A 17198-nucleotide genomic window follows, 5' to 3' on the forward strand; every position below is an offset into this window, starting at 1 on the left:
AAATCTTATTATCAGAGCTAAGACTTATCACTTGCTAATTAAGCTTCTAAGAAGTCGCTTCTGAAAAACTTCAGTTCCCAAGTTTTTGAAATAATAACACAGTAACAACTATGTTGATAATTATTTTATTTCACAAATCGTAAATCATCAAAGTAATCCAAATCATGTTCCCTAAGAAGATGACAAAACGACACAGGTCCAAGGTGGTCGCCCTGCTGACCATAAAAATAGCGTTGCCTTCCTTAAAGTCCACGTTCGGTACTCGTTCCGCTTTGAAATGCGTTATGTTGCGCATGGGCAAACTAGTGGTCATGCTTATGAGGCTTTCCAAGTTCTCTCTCTCCTGAAAATAAATATTTTTATCAATTTCTCAGATCTGATAGCTTATGTTTAAGTGTCATATCGAAGGGTCGTTAGTCGCAAATAGTGCTTAATTCCTTCAGTTTCTAAAACTGGTAGGATTACAATATTAAAGTCAGTCCTGAACTTAAAATAAATAGTATTAATATTAAATATTATACTAACTATATCATGCGCTCTCAGTGGTCTTTTAACAGATTTGATTGGGACTGCTTCCATATTCTGTAGGAACAAGAATACGTAATGGTGAATGGCGATGGTGGATAAAATGTATTAAATAATGCAGTTAAACACAAAATGCCCTAAAAAGCACAATGGCACAGGAAGCAAATACAGTCATCTTGTGCATGCTGCATGTGTGGAGTCAGGTCTTCTTAAGGGATAAGGGGTGAACACGAAACATAAGAAAAAAACCAAATGTTGTTGCTTGCGTTCTGTTAAATTGTAAATTTTTCCATTTATAGAATTCAAGTTAGATTATAAACAACACTGTGAATAAATTGTGATACCTGTGTAGTCATTTTGTTAGAATTTTTCTTTTGATACATATTGAGCGGTGTTATGTTCTGGATGAAGTCCTCCATGATGTAGCGAGCGCGGGCGATCATCGGCTCCAGCGCCCGCATGTGCTTCGCCACTTGCGTCGGTTTCACTACTTTTAAGTATTTGTTTACCTGCAAATTTATTTATTTCAGATACATATGGCCTATTTTGGGCCCTTGATGTATGTTATCTTTTACATGCTCATTTTGTCCTCCTTCTAATTTGCGTCTTTCACCCTAATCCAACACTCTTGGTCTTTATACAGAAAATTATAGACAATCGCGGAATTTTCTACTTATTATTAACGACAAATGTTCCAAAATAAAGAAAACACTTATATCTTAAACTTACCCTTTTGATCGGACACCATCCATGTTTCATCAACGTAGGCGGGTCGGTCGCCATCATCCACACCATAGACAGAATCCTCGGGAAGGTGGTGTGTGGCTCTCCCATCATCACCTTTGGCGTCTTCACCAAGGCTTCGAAGTCTGGTTCCGCTTCCATTGCTGAGGTTTCCACTAATAACTTCGATCGAATCAGACCTTGGATCATTTCAAGGATTAGAGTGCTATCGTCGCCTTCTAAGTTTCTGAAAATTGAAATGTTAAAAAAAATATGTTGAGAGATACCTTTAGTATGAAGTGGCGTTCGGAGGTTCTGATAGACATATTAAGAGTTCATTTCATAGATAGTTGAATGACACACCGAACAGATTCTTCAGTTAGAATGTAAAAATGGTTGGTCCGCACTACGAGTATGATCTGCCAAAATCATGCCAAAGCGGTTAGAAGAAAATAAGTGTGATGAACTTACTTGAGTAATTCCAACATAAGCCTACCAATCTTCCCTGAAGACGGCCTCAGGTATGATATGCAGTCTGCGTTCAACATCTTAAGTGGTGGAGCCGCGTCAGTTTCAAAGGCAGACGCTAACTCCCTCTGCCGGCTGTCTTCTCCCGCCAACCAATCCAGGGTCAGGGACTTGCGTACTTCAGCTATCCTATCGGATTCCGCCAATGTATTGTCCCGGGATATATTGTACGGGTAGTAAAAATCAGCAGCCGAACACTGCAATAAATGTTGTAGATACTTAATTAATATAAAACAGAAGAGAACCGATCATCGATTTTAATGAAGAGAAATTATTACAGAAAATACAAAACCACCCATGCTAACATAGAATAAAAGCTTTTAAAAATAGCAAAGATTAAAACAAATCATGAAAATTATAAGGAACCATAATGTGTCTCTCATTCTCTCTCTCTCTCCCCCTCTCTCTCTCTCTCCCTCTCTCTCTCCCTCTCTCTCTCCCTCTCTCTCTCTCCCTCTCTCTCTCCCTCTCTCTCTCGTCTTTGCCTTTTTTTAGTTGAATCCTTAAGTTTCGTTGGAAACCGAGGTCAACTTTCTGACATTTCTGCCTCCACCTTATCCGCTCTTGGACATCCTCAGTTTTAAATCCATAAAATCATATTGTTTAGATACTGTTTATAGTGTAGGTACTATTTATTTGAAGACAATATAATAAAGGAATGAAGTAGGCAAATAAAGGTAAAACACATCGGGAGCAAAGCAGCTTTGCTTCAAGTTGGAATTAAATTCGGCAACTTTTTCAATTCACCATCTTCGCGAAAGTCCTATGACGAAATAAATGAGTTTATAAAAATCCACTTTGAAGCCAAAACTGTAACATTGACAAAGGGTCACGGTAAAATTACAGGAAACTTTGTGGAAATCAAATGAATGCTTTTGTAATAAAAGTTATGAAGTCCAATTCAAAGTGAACAATAAAAGTGACAAGCGTGAGTTGAACTCGCACACGGTGGGTTCCGTGTCATAAGTATCCGATACCTACGTCATAAATACTTAATCTTATCCTTAAAACGATGTCTCAAATAAATCTTTCATTGAATTCTTGAACGGCCAGACTTTTAAAGAAAGAAGTAAATATTTCACAAAATGTATGTTGCGTGATGTGAATTAAACATGCTTTATCCAATTTGCACTGTTTTTCCAAACATTACCTATGGTAATTATATAAATTGGTCACATTTACAACTCAACAGACAAAAAATGACGCAGTTTCCACTTTAAAAATAAAATAAACGTTGAAATACAAAAAGATGAAAATTTCTTCTCAATATTTTTTATTACATTTCCTAAATGGTCTTGAAATTGATGAAATGAAGAAACTCTGTTCATGGTCATCGTATGATTCATTCTGCCCTTGTATTTAAAATAAAAACGCTGACGTTTTAAAAGACTTACAAAAAAGTAGATTCTGACCCATATGTTATTTTAGATGATTTCTATTTTCTCAAAAACTTAATCGGATTTTAATCGAGTGTCACTTTAAGATTAGTTAGCTACATCCGTAACTTTTTTGCAATACAGAATTATAAATATTCGAAAGAAAAAAAAATAGAAGTAGGTACTCTACAAGTCTACATCACTATGTAGACTTGTAGAGTAGAGTACCTAGATATGGCACAAGTTTGCGATGGCGCCCGCGGCGGTCCCCAGCCACCTCCGAGACCGCAGTACATTTGCCTTTTATATTTAATTTTCAAAGCCAGCTTTATACATTTGAGTTGAACAAATGGACTGTTGCTATTCTTTGACATTTAAACGTATTGAATACATGAAAAAAACGTTACTGTCTCAAAGATGAGTTTTACCCCGTACCCCAAAAACCCCAAGAAATTGTCTAAAGCTGAGAGTGAGTGAGAGAGACACTTTACAGTGTACAAAGTTGTATAATCTGTCATTCATCTAAAATAGCCATTTTAGAATAGCGCCCACGTACTGACAATTAAGACCAGGTACCTACTTCTCACTAGGTTGTCAGACAGCTTTATTAACTGCCCCGTTAGCGTTCTTCTAGATTACCACATTTCATAACTTACCTATATAGTTTCCAACCTTTCATACCTTTTGGATATTGTATGAAATTCTACCCGAACAAGACGAAGTGGGAAGACGCAAGCCGTTTTCTATCGATCAAGATACACTCTTTTGGAATCGTGGTGATGAATCAAGAAAAATAAAAGGAAAGTTCTAGATTAAGAAGCCGTATAACATTTTCTATAAGGGTTCCATAGCTAGGTGGAAACAAATTTACATCGTAAAAATGGTTAATGGCCCATCAACCCGCAATAGGGTGTTAGGAACCCAGCGACTTTATTACTCTGTATAAATTTTACCTCTCTCACATCTTATTTTTTTGGGAAAACTCCCTTGAAATTTAATTAAGTCAGCCCAAATTGTACCGTCCGCACTGCACGTTAGTTAACGAGTAATTTATGTATTGCTTAATTAACGGTGTTTTACACTGCCTGGTTATAAATTGAGAAATTTTAAATGGAAAAATGTACATTGTAAAAAGGCAAAAAATTGTTTATAATTAATTAGGTAAATACTTGGGTAATTATCTTTTTACTGCTCACTTTTATGTGGGTACGTACTTCGCATTGAATTAAAGAATGTATTGTCATTTCCATAAATAAAATAAAAGACCCATCTTTCCCGGAGGGGTAGGCCGAATGTAAGTAGGTACATTTTCCACTTGCCACGATCCCTGCGTCCTGGTAAGGTAAGTATTTTGCTTCAGACACATTCATAAATCTCTTCATGAAACTGTAGGGTAGGTCCACTTGAGCCGACCTTTTACCAAGACGACATCATCATTATCTTTTAGTATCACGTTTTTTTTGTGCAAAAAAGAGTTTATGTACGTTTGAGTACCTACGTCCATCTAGACCTTCCCCTTCCAACGTTTCCATTCATGCTCTCCTTTTTTAGTAACTCAATCTGCTATCATTATTCTTTTTAAATAGTACTTTAAAAAAATAAATATCATTACTGGCCACTTATAAGTATGATAAAAATTCAAATATCGCAAAACTACAGGAATGGAACGGCAATTCGATCCAGGCCGCCGCAGTCCATAGAAAAGCCCATTAAGGGGAAGCAGGTGTGCTCAGATCATAAAGGGGTTATGGGACCAAGTTTTACGCCACGGAAAATGATTTTAACCCACAATCTATCGCGTTCGTTTATGAACGTAATAAACAGCCAGCCGTTTCGATAACTCACAGGCGCCAGTGACCGGACCGCGTAAATAAAATTAATGGGAAAAAGATGCTTTTGTTAGGCATCTTTTTTGTGAAGAAACATTGTTATGACAATATTTTCGTTTAACATTGAAAGTATGATGTTTTATTAGTATAAAGGTACAAATATCATAGATTTTTGCAACATAGGTATATTCTATATATTTTATACATTAGAAGGCAAAGGCACATTGGTTAAATCAGGGACGTCCTGACTGACAAAAGGTCGGGTCAAGTGTAGGTACCCTAACCCACCGAGATGAAGATTTTGCATGAAGAGATTATAAAATATGATGATGATAAAGCAAATGAAAGGAAGTACGAGATCCGGGAAATAGAGGAAATGATCAGCCTACCCCTTCGGGAAAAAGACGACTCTTTGTAAACAGGCAAAGAGTGTTGTAACAAGACTGAACCAGGACAAATCACTATTACTCTGAAACTAAATTTTCCTTATAAAACAGACGTAGCTGTGATAGTAATTTCTAGGGCGGGAATATTATGATGTATTGACGGTAAGGAAGCCCCGAATCACGTCACGACCCAATTTTATGATGCGAAAAATTAAACTGCCCACGCGGCGGCCGGGACCAGCTCCTGTTATAATTTACAGCAAATATGAAGTAAAGAACGAGAAGGTGTAACAAACTGCGTTATTTTTACTCGATTTTACCCACAACTTCGCCGCGGCGTGGAACGTTTTTTGGACGTTTAGTGCCCCGTTACCGTGGGCTCTTTAAAAATTGCTTATATTTGACCAAATTTTATTAATATAAGATAGGTATAAGTAAAAAGGTTTAAACGTGAAAATTTTACAGACAGAAATACCATCTGTAATCAAAATATGTTTGAAAATATTATTCATGCATATATGTACATACAATCACATCTTCATCCCTTACGGGGTAGGCAGAACCAACAGTCTCGAAACTGTACTGATGTCTAAATATACATACAGTAAGCTGAGTGCCTCCTTACTGTACCTATGTTAATTTATATAATATACATTATTTCAATAAAACTTACCAATATCCAAATTAATGTAAACAGGAAAAAATAAATCATTTCAAAATAAATTTTTAAATATTATCAAGTTTTAGATTATTTGTAACGATCTCATTGTGTCCATTGATTGACATATAAGTCAAATATATTTTTATAATTCTCCTAGGAACGTTCAGAAATGTAATAGATAAGACAATTAATCACAGAATTATCATAACTTTAAAAAAATAGCAAAGCTGAAGTAATGTTTTGAAATCTGTGGCGTTGGCAAAGGCGATGGACTAGCAACCTTTCACTACTTTCATCGCAATTCTATCATTAAGCCAAACAGCTGACGCAAGGGATATAGGCGTGACTATATGTATGAATATAAATTAAACAATAAAATTATTAAAATAATTTATTATAGTAAACTTGCATACAAAATAACACTTAAAACTAGTGTACTCTATATTTCGCTAGAAATTATGAACACACGATTTTTACGACATATTTATTTTGGGTTTTATGCTTAATGTAGACTAATAAACATTGCGTTTACTGTTATTTTTGGACCCATTTTCACAATCCTTATGAGATTTAAATTAAAACCAAATATTTTCTGTATTCAGAAGGAATTCTGAGAATTTCGCAATGTCTAATAAATATAAAATTGAATATAAATCATTGCTATACATAGTATATACTCAACATGTATATAATAAAAATGATTATATGTATAATAATGTGAATACCTACATGAAAATATGTGATTTAGTTTGATGGGATTTGAACCCACATCTCTTTTGTACGAAGATTGCTTTCCAATATCACGACATACGAAGTTATTCTCTGTAAAAATAATAGGCACCCAAAAGATTAACCTACCAATATTTTACAATGTTACTTAAACTTCATATTATGTACATTTCTAAAACAGTTATACAACATATATTCGATACAAAAATACTATGATTTTATTTGCATCGCTTATTCTATGATTTCGAAAACTGTCGTAAATTATTAAAACCAGACTAGCTTAAAATAATATTTACACGTGCCAATGAATAACGGAATCTCAAAAATCTTGAACTTATGTACTAAAATAAAGTTCAAAGTTAGAAACAACGTTTGAGAGATTATTATGCTGTAAACATTTGACTGTAAATGAATGTTTAGAAAAGAAAAATTCCTAATTACATATGTACCGATATGGAGGTATAAGAAAGGTATATTACAGTTTCCGGCACGTAACTTGACCTATACATATTTCAAACAATCAATCAAAATGAGGTATGAAGGACGTACGGTGATTGTAGCAACTGCACAAACCGCCGCCATTTTGATTATATTTATAGTCCAGAAACTTAAGTGTGCGTTCATGAAGAATAGCTCTAATATTATTGAGGTAAAGTTTACATTCCGTTGTAGGCGGGTCCGCCGCCTCCCTCGGGAACCACCCAGTTGATGTTTTGAGAAGGATCCTTTATGTCGCATGTCTTACCTGAAAATTAGTTTCAAAAATTAAAATAATATTTAAACTTTAAGTAATATAAATGGACTGTTGACTTAGTCTACTCCGCAAGAAATGATTATGATCAAGAGATATAGACGTGATTATATGTACGTATTATAAATGGAAAAGGGTGACTATTTGCCTGAGTTATCTTAACTTAGATATGTATTATTTCTTGGCTATATTTTGTCTCCAGACATTATCTTATTATACCCAGGAAAAACCATAAAAAATACCCGTGTTATACAAATTAATTCATTCTAGTATTAGTTCCATGATATTATATAGATATACTATTTTCCAATAGATGGCGTTGATGTGCAAACTGAAATAGTACAAATACTTACAATGAATGCAGTTTTGTGCGTTGATTTGCAGTCTTTGGCCGTCTCCAGTCTCCATTGGTACATATTCGTATACACCTGAAACAAGAGCGGGTAGGACGTTATCCTATTGCCATCGCGACAAAGTAGTGAAAATCTGGTAATAGATGGCGCTATTTCTACTTTTCTGTAAGTCAAATGAATATTTAGATTTTTTTCTAATGTGTTTCTTATACCTTTTGTAAGGTGTTGTACCTCACAGAAGAGAACGGTAAGAAAATGTACTGTATAAATTTATCCTCATTCTTCTGGCGTTAGTCTCGGTTGCATCCTCACCTGTCTAAAAAGGAGCCTTGGGTGCGCCTATGACCACGATCCCAGATAGGCAAGGTTTTTATACGAAACGACTTACGTCTGACCTTCGCAGAGGAAACTAACTCATATCGGATCATGTTCTAGATTAATGACCCTATCAATTACATGCATTTTACGACATCCTATTCTGAAGTGGATCCGCACGGCAATAATAATTTACCTGCAGGACAGAATCTAGCCTCGGGTCCATCGTATATTCCAAGATTGTTTTTCACGGGAACGGCGTCGTCTCTCAGGGTGAGATGAGGTGGTTGGTCCGCTTCGTGGTTGGTTCCTGGAATTATATTGTTTTTATCACTGATTTTCTTATTTCTATTAACTTTTTGTCGGTACATTGCATATTTATTCGGAAATTTTATTTACATGCCTTCCTAAGCTTACGCTTGTCTTCAACTCTCTAAAAAGAAGTTATGCATATTTTTTTTAAACATAATGATCGTTATTCAGAAGTTTTTAAATGTAAAGCTATATTTTACAAACTATAATTATACAAACTATGATTACAGAAGATGAGACAGAAGATTTACCCGTTAACGCTACGGAAGACAGAAGATCAAATGTTATGACTCCATCAGGTTTGGGGTACTCGATCGGTTGGCATTCTTTGGCAGGTTTCAACTTGGAATAATCCGCACCTGAATTAAAACAAAAAGGAAAATCAATAATAAACAATTGAAAATCATTACAATTTCTTTTGTCTGTAAGCCTGTCGTCGCAAATACTACTGCAAACATTGATACGTTTTTGACAGATTTTTAATATGAGAACAAAATCCATCCATACTAACAACATTATAAATGCAAAAGTGAGTTTGTTTGTTACCTCTTCATAGTTAAACCACTGAACTGATCTGCATGAAATTTTGCATAAGTATAATGTGGAGTAAGGAGAAGGACTTTAAAAAAATATTTTCCCTGTCTGTATGTATGCGCTTATCTCGGAATGTTGTAGACGGATTTTCTTCCTGTTTGAAATGTTGAAAAGAGGGTTTCCTGATTAATATAAATGTAAAAGCTTTAAATTGTATCTGATAAATATTCACCTCCGTGGCTGAAAGTCCATGGTTCCTTTCCTCGCACCAAGGTGGAGAACCCAGAATACGCCACTCCACCAAACAAACCCAACTTGGTGTGGAATGACGGTCGGCAGTTACGTACTTGCTGCAAACATACAGTTAGTAGAATTTATTTTTTAAACACATTTTAGACATCCTTACAAAGTTATATGTACATTGAAAGACATTATTTTCTAATCTTTGCGAGATACGAAATACTTTTTACGATTTGAAATGTTGATAGAATTTCAAAGTGTTTTTCATTACCGAGAAACTTAGGAAATACCGACACAGACTTTTTTACAAACAAATATTTATTTGTTTCCTCTTCACACGTTTTCTATTGATTTTTCTTGAAATTTCGCGTGTATATAACTACGAGTCTGGAGAAGGACATAGGGTATTTTTCATACCGGTAAAAACTATTCATTCCGTGGGATTTGCGAAAACCCTGTATTTTGTAGATGGCGCTAGATTCGCGTAGGCGAAGTAATGAATATGTTATTGCTTAATTATGGACGACAATATTTTTCTCCAATTGTCTCCCTTCTTGTCTCAAACTCTTTATTTTATAGCATGAGATCTGCTTTCTCACTTTTTTCCTTGACCTTTCCTCCTTAAATTCATTGCATCTATATCATGCGGTGACTTTTTCAGTTTTACTCAGCTAAACAGGTGCCTGTATGTAATTGAGAGTGAATTACCTTGAGTTCCTTGTAAACGTAAGATTCCTTGAGTTTCTCCTCGTACAAGGTCGGCACGATTCCCTTCTCGTGCGTCGCCTCCCCCGCTATTATGAGATCCATCGCCGCCTCCGCTGCCAACATACCTGCGCAAATAAAAAAAACTGTAATAACTATTCATAAATAATACAAGTATTTTTAAGTACTTTCTTGTTAATAAAAAAGCCGATAAATTTCTATTATTGTTGTGTTTTGAGTTGAACCAATGTTGCCCTTGTGCATTTGTCAACCGAAAATGTATTCACTGCTTTACAATAAAAGCATTGAATCGATTTAAATTATCGTGTAGTAGATCTTATAATTCTTTACGAGCTCGTTTAGAAGGCATCAACAGTTTTTTTTTCCAAAATAGAAATTTCAGAATCCTGTTCGATTTGTCTCTGTCTGTTTACAATATATGTTAATAAAATCCTCTATATCAAGGATTTTTAATTAAATTACATACATAAATATAATCACGTCTACATCCCATGCGGGGTAGAAAAAGCCGAGAGTCCCAAAAAGACCGAACAACCATTGAGATTGAAATATTGATATGTCGCTATAGCCCACAAAAAGACAGTTTTCCCTCTCAACATAAACAAAGGTGGTACCGACCGCTCTTCATGGCGTTGTGCGTGCCCTTGATCCTGGGCACGTTGAGGAAGCCGGCCGAGTCGCCCGCCAGCACGCCGCCCGGGAATGTGGGGACAGGCAGACACTGCCAGCCGCCCTCCACCAGCGCCCGCCCGCCGTATGCCACGCGGGACCCACCTGCACAAACATTATAGCTAGCTCTTGGTATACTTCACGGCTTCTGTGGCCACTGGTCATTGGAGGTCCCGGATTCGAATCTCGATCCAGGCCATGATAAGAAACTAACATGCTCTGATTGGCCTGGGTATTGGATGTTTAAGTAAATAAATATTTATTAAAGTATCGTTGATCAATTTAGTTGATTTAGTATCTCGTCACTCAAGTCTCGAAGTTACTTCGATATATTTGTATTTATTATTTATTTATACATTTTTTCAACATATTTCCAAAACTGAAAAACTACAAAAAGTGAGTGTAATTATGAATGTTGAAAGACAAAGGTCTAATAAACTTAGAATCTAAATCCACTTCATCAAAATCTTGACTCCATACGAATATATCTTGGTCTAATCGAGGATGTTCTCTGGTAGAAGATCCGTTCAAGAGTATACTCACCCTTATGAATTTTCGATCAAGTCGCGTGTCCTGGCACGACTTGTACATACTTAACCCATCACACAAAGTGAACACCGCAAAAGTTTTACACAAACATATATAAAATCACGCCTTTTTCCCGGATTGGTAGGCAGAGACTACATCATTCCACTAAAGTTTTCACTTCAAAAATGTACTTACCCTCAAATAAAGGCTTCACATATGGATGCAACTTGAACCTCTGGAACTCCCTGAACGGACTCAGATAAGGATTGGCGTAATCCAAGCCCACCACGAAGCCCACGGCCACCAATGGGGCTTCGCCCTCGTTCACATTCAGGTGGTAGATGAAGGAACCGCCGTACGTGTTCTTGTCGAGAGGCCAGCCTATTGTGTGCTCCACAAGGCCGGGGTTGTGTTTCTGAAAATGTTGTTTTTTGTTTCAAACATAACGGAGAACAATTTAACCTCAGAAACATTACACTATTAATTTTACGATGACTCAACGTCATTGTAATTATAATTAATTATTACCTTATGTAATTGCATAACACATTAATGAAAAAAGTAATAATTTCTGTAAATTAATAGATTTAATTCCTAATTAAACGACGATTATAACGGATTTGTTACTCATGTGGCTGGTCCTACGTCATAAAAACCATTCCGGGATAACGTGGGCCAGAAAAACCTTTGATAGAGCTAGGTGGAAGATATTGGAGAAGCATATGCCCAGCAGTGAAGAGAAGAAGGCTACTGTGGCAATATACCATAGTGCCATTGAACCTTCAAACCGAGCATATGATGGAAAAAGAAGACCATATTAACTCCTTACTTCATCTCCATAGTGATTGGGCTAACTTTATAAGTACAATCTTGAGCATTACTTTTATCATGTACAAAGAAACGACAACCAATACCTAATGCAAATAAATATTATCAAAATAAGTGAAAAATATATGCCATACATACATACATAAATTATAGTTAGTCTATATCCCTTGCGAGGTAGACCAACAGTCTCGAAAAAACTGAAAGGCTAATTTCAGCTATATGGCTTCATTATGATATTACGAGTAAGATTCAATTAAGGACAGGTTTCTAGCCCATCGCCTACAAGATATGAAAGGATTCTATTCTAAAGTGGTGGAAATCACACGGCACTTTGGGCCTTATAGAAAGGTAGAGAGATTTTAAATAACTAAATAATAGATAAGGGATTGGCTTACAAACTTGGGATTCTTCTTTAAGGCGATGGGCTAGCAACCTGTCACTATTTGAATCTCAATTCTATCATTAAGCCTAATAGCTGAACGTGGTCATTCAGTCTTCTCAAGACTATTGGCTCTGTCTACCCCGCAAGTGATATAGACGTGACCATATGTATGTATGTATGTAAATAATAGATACCTCTGGCTGCACTTCCCACAGCTCCTTGAGACCGATCCCGTAGCTCTGAGGCTCGCACTTCTCACGCAGATTGTACTTGCTTGACACCATTTTGGTTAAATGTCCGTGACACCCTTAAAAAAGATAGTTCAATTATAAGACAAAAGAATTGAACCTATAACATATAGATTTTCATACAAACATATAATCACGTCTTTCTGTCTTACGGGGTAGACAGAATCATCGTTGTCGAAGACTGAAAGATCACATTCAAGTAAGGTTTGATGATGAATTAATGATGATTTAATGATGGAATAAAATTTTTAAAAGTAACAAGTTTACTTGCAAGGAAATTATGTTGAATCCACCATCGTGGTTGTGATGTTGGAACCATCATGGTTCATGACTGACCATTAACAGAGGTTTGTGCACAGCGCAGTGGACTTTGTATAGTACATACATACATACATAAAATCACGCCTCTTTCCCGGAGGGGTAGGCAGAGATTACATCTTTTCACTTGCCACGATCTCTGCATACTTACTTCGCTTCATCCACATTCATAACTCTCTTCATGCAAGCTCGGTTTCGGTTACTCTTGACCTGACCCTTTGCCAGGACGCCCTTAATTTGATCAAGATACGTTCGGCTAGGCCTTCCCACTCCGACCTTTCTCTCCACAGTCTCCTTGTATAATCTGCTTCGTATAGTCATCTTAGCTATTGAATACATATATACATATGTATAATGAAATTACCTTCAGTAAATATGGTGATCTTGGAGTGGAACTCCATGCCCCTCTCGAACATGTCCTTGGGGCTTCCATCTTTGGCGATACCCACGTCGCCGGTCGCCACGCCCTTCAGGGAGCCGTCGCTGCGATACAACAACTCGGCGGCCGCGCAGCCGGGCCAAACCTTGAAACAATATAAAGTAAATAGAGACAATTTTTTTTTATTTTTTCACTTTTTCATTTACTTTATTATTTTGCTTTAAGAACATATTAATTTAAAAAAAATCAAATTCTAAATTCAAAAATTTTATTCATTATTATAGAGGACACTATCACTTAAAAATTGTCATCTTTTGGTTTCACAACATTGGTTGACGTCAAAATTAATTTGAATATGGAACTAAAGAACAGTCTTATAAACTTGGGATTCCTTATGCAACTATTTGAATCTCAACTCCATCATTAAGCTATACATGCATACCTTGCTGGGTAGACACCCAGCAAGGTATGCATGTATATATACCTGCTTGTATGCATGTATATATGTATAATATAACAGGATATCTATTTATAAGAAAATTTTGTACAAAAACAAAACAAATAAAAATAAAGCTTGACCAGAAACTGTAGGATCCTGAATTAGGTATGGTAATTAATTACACCAAGCATTACCTGCCTGACCACAGAAACTTCACCCAGCTTACTAAAGACTAAGGCTTATAAATTTACAAATATTTTTGTGTATAGTAAATATAAAGTATTGATTATGATTCTCACCTCAGCACCAACAGCTTCAGCTTGTTCCCCGAGCCACCTCACCAAATGTCCCAACCTCACTACGTAGTTGCCGTGGTTGTAATTTGGTAGACCTGAAATAGATTCTCACAATAAGAGCTGCGTCATGACTACCGAAAAAAAAAAATCGTTTACTTTAAGAAATAAAATTATTTTTTAAGTAGACAATGAAAAATACCTTGTCCAGCCATGTTATTTTTTATTTATGATTATGAATAGGTAAGAGAATTAAAATGTTATATTTTTTCAACATTGGCGAAAACAAAGATCTTATCGTAAAAGTTAACTGTACAGTTTTTTAGACCAAAGATAGTAAATTATTAATATTTAATTATTTTCACATCTAGTATAAAATTTATGTTTTGTGTGTACAAGGATTAAAATAATAAATATTGATGGTTTTGATTGTGGTGCAAAACTCCTGAAATGTATTACAACATATGAAATATAATATTCTTATATTAATAAGCCTAACAGCTGAACATGGCCTGTCAGTTTTTCAAGATTGCTGGCTCTGTCTACCCCACAAGGGATAAAGACGTGATAATATGAATGAATGAAACAACATATACCCACCAGGGAAAACAGGAATCGGAATCCTCCCAGACTTGGTCAGGTAACCAAACTTATCAGAGGTGACTGGGGTGTTCATTGGAGCCCCCTTCTCCTGCCAGTCTGGGATCAGCTCATTGAGGGCTATGGGGTCCACACACGCTCCTGACAGGATGTGACCACCAATCTCCGCTGCCTTCTCCAAAAGGGTCACTCTTACTTCCTAGACAGGTGGATGGAAAATATTGTGTTTATATATATTGGTTTATTGATGGGATCGAAGGTTGCTTTTAAAATGCTTTTAAATTTTGGATGTTTAAGTCAACAACAAGATAATGCAAAATGTTGTAAGGAGAAAAACCAATGTCAACATATGAGTATTATTCATGAAAATAAAATAAGAATAAAATAATTATTTCCAACTTTTCACTACATTTTATTACCTTCAATGTTCATTATGATACTTTGGTTAGTTCGGAACGTAATATGAGTTAATATCAACTGAGATAATGTTATCTTTAAAAATAATAATTTTGTTACATACATAAATACAACAACAATGGAGGATGTACTTATTGAAAGCAAGATTAAAGACCACTTATTTCGATAAATGATCTTCACCAGCTCAAAAGACAACTTTTGAAATTAAATTTCAGTCAAAAAACATATTTAAAAAATAAAAATAATATCTTTATTTGTATAAAAACTCATCTAAAGTGTAATGTTGAAAAAAAAAACAAAGTCACTTTCCTCATTTTATCACAACCACTTTGTTTTTGTGTACTTATCAAATTAATGAAAAATGAGAAATAGCCCTTGTCAGATCTTCTTTGTTTGACCAATAAATTTATATAAAATGGCCATAATTGTATTCAGACGAAGATAATTAATCACATTGAAATACTCACAGCTCCCTTTTCCTCAGCAATCTGCCGGGCTCTAATAGCAGCCGCCATACCGGCTGGCCCTCCACCAATGATGAGGATGTCAGTCTCCTCCGCCATGCGTTCCATGTTCACATCTATGGAAGATAAAAGTAAAAACAAATCTAAAGTCTGTGGTGGGCCTTATGCCTAGTTTATTTATTTATTCATTAGGAATAACAAACAGCTATATTATAAAGACATATTAAAAGTTATTATATGCTTAAGTAGTAACAATATAGCCTTTCTTCTAAAGGTTTTTTATTATGTTGTTGTTAAGTTTCTGGGCATTTATGACGTAATTGAAAAAATTTCATCAGATTTGAAAGACGAATTTCTATTGTTTTTATTATGATATCAACAGGTTATCACCAACACTTACCTTTCCATCTTGGATCCTTTTCTCTTGGATAAATTGTATAATGAGTGGTTATTTTTGGATAGTCGCTATAGAGACGCCTGGCAGCATTTGTTAGCCTCCCCACTGTGGAAAATTTTGAAAAGCTTTACAAAAAACAAAATCAAAACAAATGACTGAAGTTTGAACTTTGAACTTGCTCAATTGTCACAACATTGCATAACTGGAAGTGAATTAAAAGTTGTAAATATATATATACTGTTTTTTATGGAACACAAATCATGGAAATATTATGGTACACATTAATATTTTATTAAATAAATAGGTTAAGGCCGTAAACAGCTGATTCGCAACGTCACAGGTATAATGTCCAAAGTCACGCATTAAATAAATAGTTAATAATTAAACTAGTTATTTTAAATAACGACTAGCCTTATTTATAGAAATATAAATATTCCTTTATAGGTTTAAAAATAATTTATTTACCCTGACGAGCCGAACTAACAAGGGCCGCCGCCATTTTCACATTTATTACTGTATGAGTTTGACACTGACATAACAAAAGAAACTCAACGCTAGGGTTGCACTTTATAATATTCATATTGGTATTGCCAGATGAGGAAACCTCGAATCCTTGCGCAGTAATTATATTCTTTGTAGGAAACTTAATAGAAAAGTCATCTTCTACTCATTCTCATTCTTCCTATGTTCATCCTGTCTATTGACTATGTAAGTTTTCTCTTTCTCCATTTTTCACTTATAACCGCCTTCTCTTACTATATGCAATTGATCAAATTGAATTCGATAGTCCTCTTTAGAAATCCTTCTTTTATATTTACAAAAACTATGGATATTGTTGATAGTTTTTAATATCTTTACTTCACAGTAAATTACACAGAAGAATTTCGCTCGGTGAACACGGATTAATGTTATATGATTCGAAGCGTTCCAAATAAATTAAAGGTACGTTACGTGAGCGTTTAGTACTTATTTTATTTATAGATAGTGTGCCTTGAAAGAGAATTCTCTAACTTCACAGCATTTACTGAGAAGGATTTTAAGTATCAAGAACGCATAGAAATTTATTGTAGAATCTAATACGATTTTCCGGGACGAGAATATTACGGGAAGGTACGAGGGGAAAGAAGGATTGAAAAGAACATAAAAAAGAAGGGGGAGAATAAGTTTTCTTTTCTCTTCCTTATAACCAGGAATTCAGTTAATTTTAATACCTATTTAAATGTTATCATTCTAAAACTTAAATATGTA

At 35.3% G+C, this 17198-nt stretch overlaps 2 protein-coding genes across 2 annotated transcripts; both read right to left on the minus strand.

The window, feature by feature from the left end:
- Positions 1–130: 130 nt before the first annotated feature.
- Positions 131–1873, minus strand: LOC106135549 (uncharacterized). The gene is made up of 5 exons (XM_013335896.2): positions 1720–1873; positions 1255–1495; positions 870–1034; positions 526–582; positions 131–343 (listed from the first exon to the last, which is right to left on the minus strand). Exons 1-5 carry the CDS (start codon positions 1794–1796, stop codon positions 131–133), a joined length of 753 nt encoding a protein of 250 aa, XP_013191350.2. The 5' UTR covers positions 1797–1873.
- Positions 1874–6405: 4532 nt separating this feature from the next.
- LOC106135592 (electron transfer flavoprotein-ubiquinone oxidoreductase, mitochondrial) lies at positions 6406–16503 on the minus strand. The gene is made up of 15 exons (XM_013335941.2): positions 16416–16503; positions 15954–16055; positions 15557–15669; positions 14673–14871; positions 14079–14170; positions 13326–13485; positions 12590–12702; positions 11381–11600; positions 10607–10762; positions 9971–10095; positions 9255–9372; positions 8740–8847; positions 8373–8486; positions 7862–7936; positions 6406–7502 (listed from the first exon to the last, which is right to left on the minus strand). Exons 1-15 carry the CDS (start codon positions 16447–16449, stop codon positions 7414–7416), a joined length of 1818 nt encoding a protein of 605 aa, XP_013191395.2. The 5' UTR covers positions 16450–16503; the 3' UTR covers positions 6406–7413.
- Positions 16504–17198: the final 695 nt, after the last annotated feature.

Source organism: Amyelois transitella, chromosome 21, assembly GCF_032362555.1.
Source record: "Amyelois transitella isolate CPQ chromosome 21, ilAmyTran1.1, whole genome shotgun sequence".
Taxonomy (NCBI): Eukaryota; Metazoa; Arthropoda; class Insecta; order Lepidoptera; family Pyralidae; genus Amyelois; species Amyelois transitella.

Bases quoted from the DNA above. Each gene is read 5' to 3' on its own strand.
- LOC106135549 (XM_013335896.2), bottom strand. From the start codon at position 1,796: ATGTTGAACGCAGACTGCATATCATACCTGAGGCCGTCTTCAGGGAAG. The intron at 1,035-1,254 runs GTAAGTTTAAGA...ATAAATTTGCAG, and splicing joins GATGGTGTCCGATCAAAAGG to GTAAACAAATACTTAAAAGT. The intron at 344-525 runs GTTAGTATAATA...ATTTATTTTCAG, and splicing joins CACTGAGAGCGCATGATATA to GAGAGAGAGAACTTGGAAAG.
- LOC106135592 (XM_013335941.2), bottom strand. From the start codon at position 16,449: ATGGCGGCGGCCCTTGTTAGTTCGGCTCGTCAGG. The intron at 13,486-14,078 runs GTGAGAATCATA...TATTGTTTCAAG, and splicing joins CTGAAGCTGTTGGTGCTGAG to GTTTGGCCCGGCTGCGCGGC. The intron at 12,703-13,325 runs GTAATTTCATTA...ATCTTTTTTAAG, and splicing joins GATCACCATATTTACTGAAG to GGTGTCACGGACATTTAACC.